Source organism: Otolemur garnettii, unplaced genomic scaffold, assembly GCF_000181295.1.
Source record: "Otolemur garnettii isolate 467f Iridium unplaced genomic scaffold, OtoGar3 scaffold00001, whole genome shotgun sequence".
Lineage (NCBI taxonomy): Eukaryota > Metazoa > Chordata > Mammalia > Primates > Galagidae > Otolemur > Otolemur garnettii.
In genome coordinates this window covers 30,656,217-30,657,390 of record NW_003852396.1, presented here as the reverse complement: position 1 = coordinate 30,657,390, position 1,174 = coordinate 30,656,217, and the positions used below count along the sequence as shown (strand labels likewise).

The 1,174-nt window shown below is 50.1% G+C and overlaps 1 protein-coding gene across 2 annotated transcripts in view; it reads right to left on the bottom strand.

Annotated features, from left to right (window-relative positions):
• PGAP2 (post-GPI attachment to proteins 2) overlaps window positions 1-703 on the bottom strand; it is a 15,766-nt gene extending 15,063 nt beyond the window's left edge. The window contains exon 1 of one of the 2 annotated variants that reach the window (XM_023511287.1): window positions 534-703. In XM_023511287.1, coding sequence (XP_023367055.1) covers window positions 534-703 — 170 coding nt within the window. The remainder of the gene's footprint in view (window positions 1-533) is intronic. The other variant, XM_023511311.1, reaches the window with a different exon arrangement.
• Between the last annotated feature and the right edge of the window lie 471 nt (window positions 704-1,174).

The following is a 1,174-nucleotide window of genomic DNA, read 5'->3' as shown; positions in this document are numbered from 1 at the left end:
AAAAAAAGAACCTCACAGAGCATAGGGCCCAAACCACAACCCATATACATGCATATAATTGGGTCTCCATATAGACAGGCACAGATACAGTCTTGCTTACATACACACCCCACTCAAAGCCATTCTACATTGTCATGTTCCTTACAATCACACACACACATATACAGAAACACATTCCCATAGGGACAGGCTGCCCACCGTGCCACACCGGGAGGTCTAAAATGCCCTCTTGCCCAATCCTGTTCTTTCTCCACCCTCCAGATAACCCTGGGACTCCAGAATCTGCTCCTCTACGAACTCAGAATTGGGTTATAGGCTGTGGAGCTGCTCACTACAGTGACTCCAACCCTTAGAACTTTCATGGAAGGTGGAAGGAAAATAATTCTTGGAGCATCAATTTGCAGGCATCCCCTCAGCAGTCCTATATGTTTGAGGGACCCCACTAGAGAGCTGGCTAATTCTATTAAAACAGATTCAGGAGCCAAAGAAGATCCAGATAGACCTGAAATTGAGGTTATCAGTGCCCCTCAAACCCTACCCCACAGTGTGTGGCCGTTGTCTCCTTGAAGTGGAAGAGCAGGGACCAGAGGATGCAGAAGAGGAAGGCGACAAGTGGACAGCAGACCGTGACCAGGGCCACCAGGGTGAAGCGGAGCCGGACCAGGGTCCCATCCCGGTCCAGCGGCAGTGGGACCTGGTACATCTTGTCAGACCTAGGGATGGAGTGGCATGCTGTCAGGGCCTCAGGCAGCAGGGCTAGGACTCAGTGGTGAAGTCAGCCCTTGTCATCAGTCCTAAACTTAGCTGTGCTATGAAATAGGGAGACTGAGAAGGAAGTCACCTAAACTTGATTAGCTCCTACCCAGGGTGAAGAAGACTGACTCAGAATCCCAAGACAACATTTTCACCTGAATATCAAAGAGAAACAATGAGCCAAATCTGTGCTGATCTCTCCTTGTTTCAAGAACCAACCCTAAAATCTATCAGTGGATCATCTCCTCCCCCAAGCCTTTGAGCCTCAGGCCCAGCCTCTATGCTTCTGGGCTTCTTGTCAGCTTTCACTGCCTAGGGCCCGCCTGAACCTTCAGTCCCTTTCCAGGCTTTGTGTGCTCTCTGAGTCTGCACCATAGTCACAGAGCAGAGACTCCATAGAAGCAAACAGAACTTCCACCGC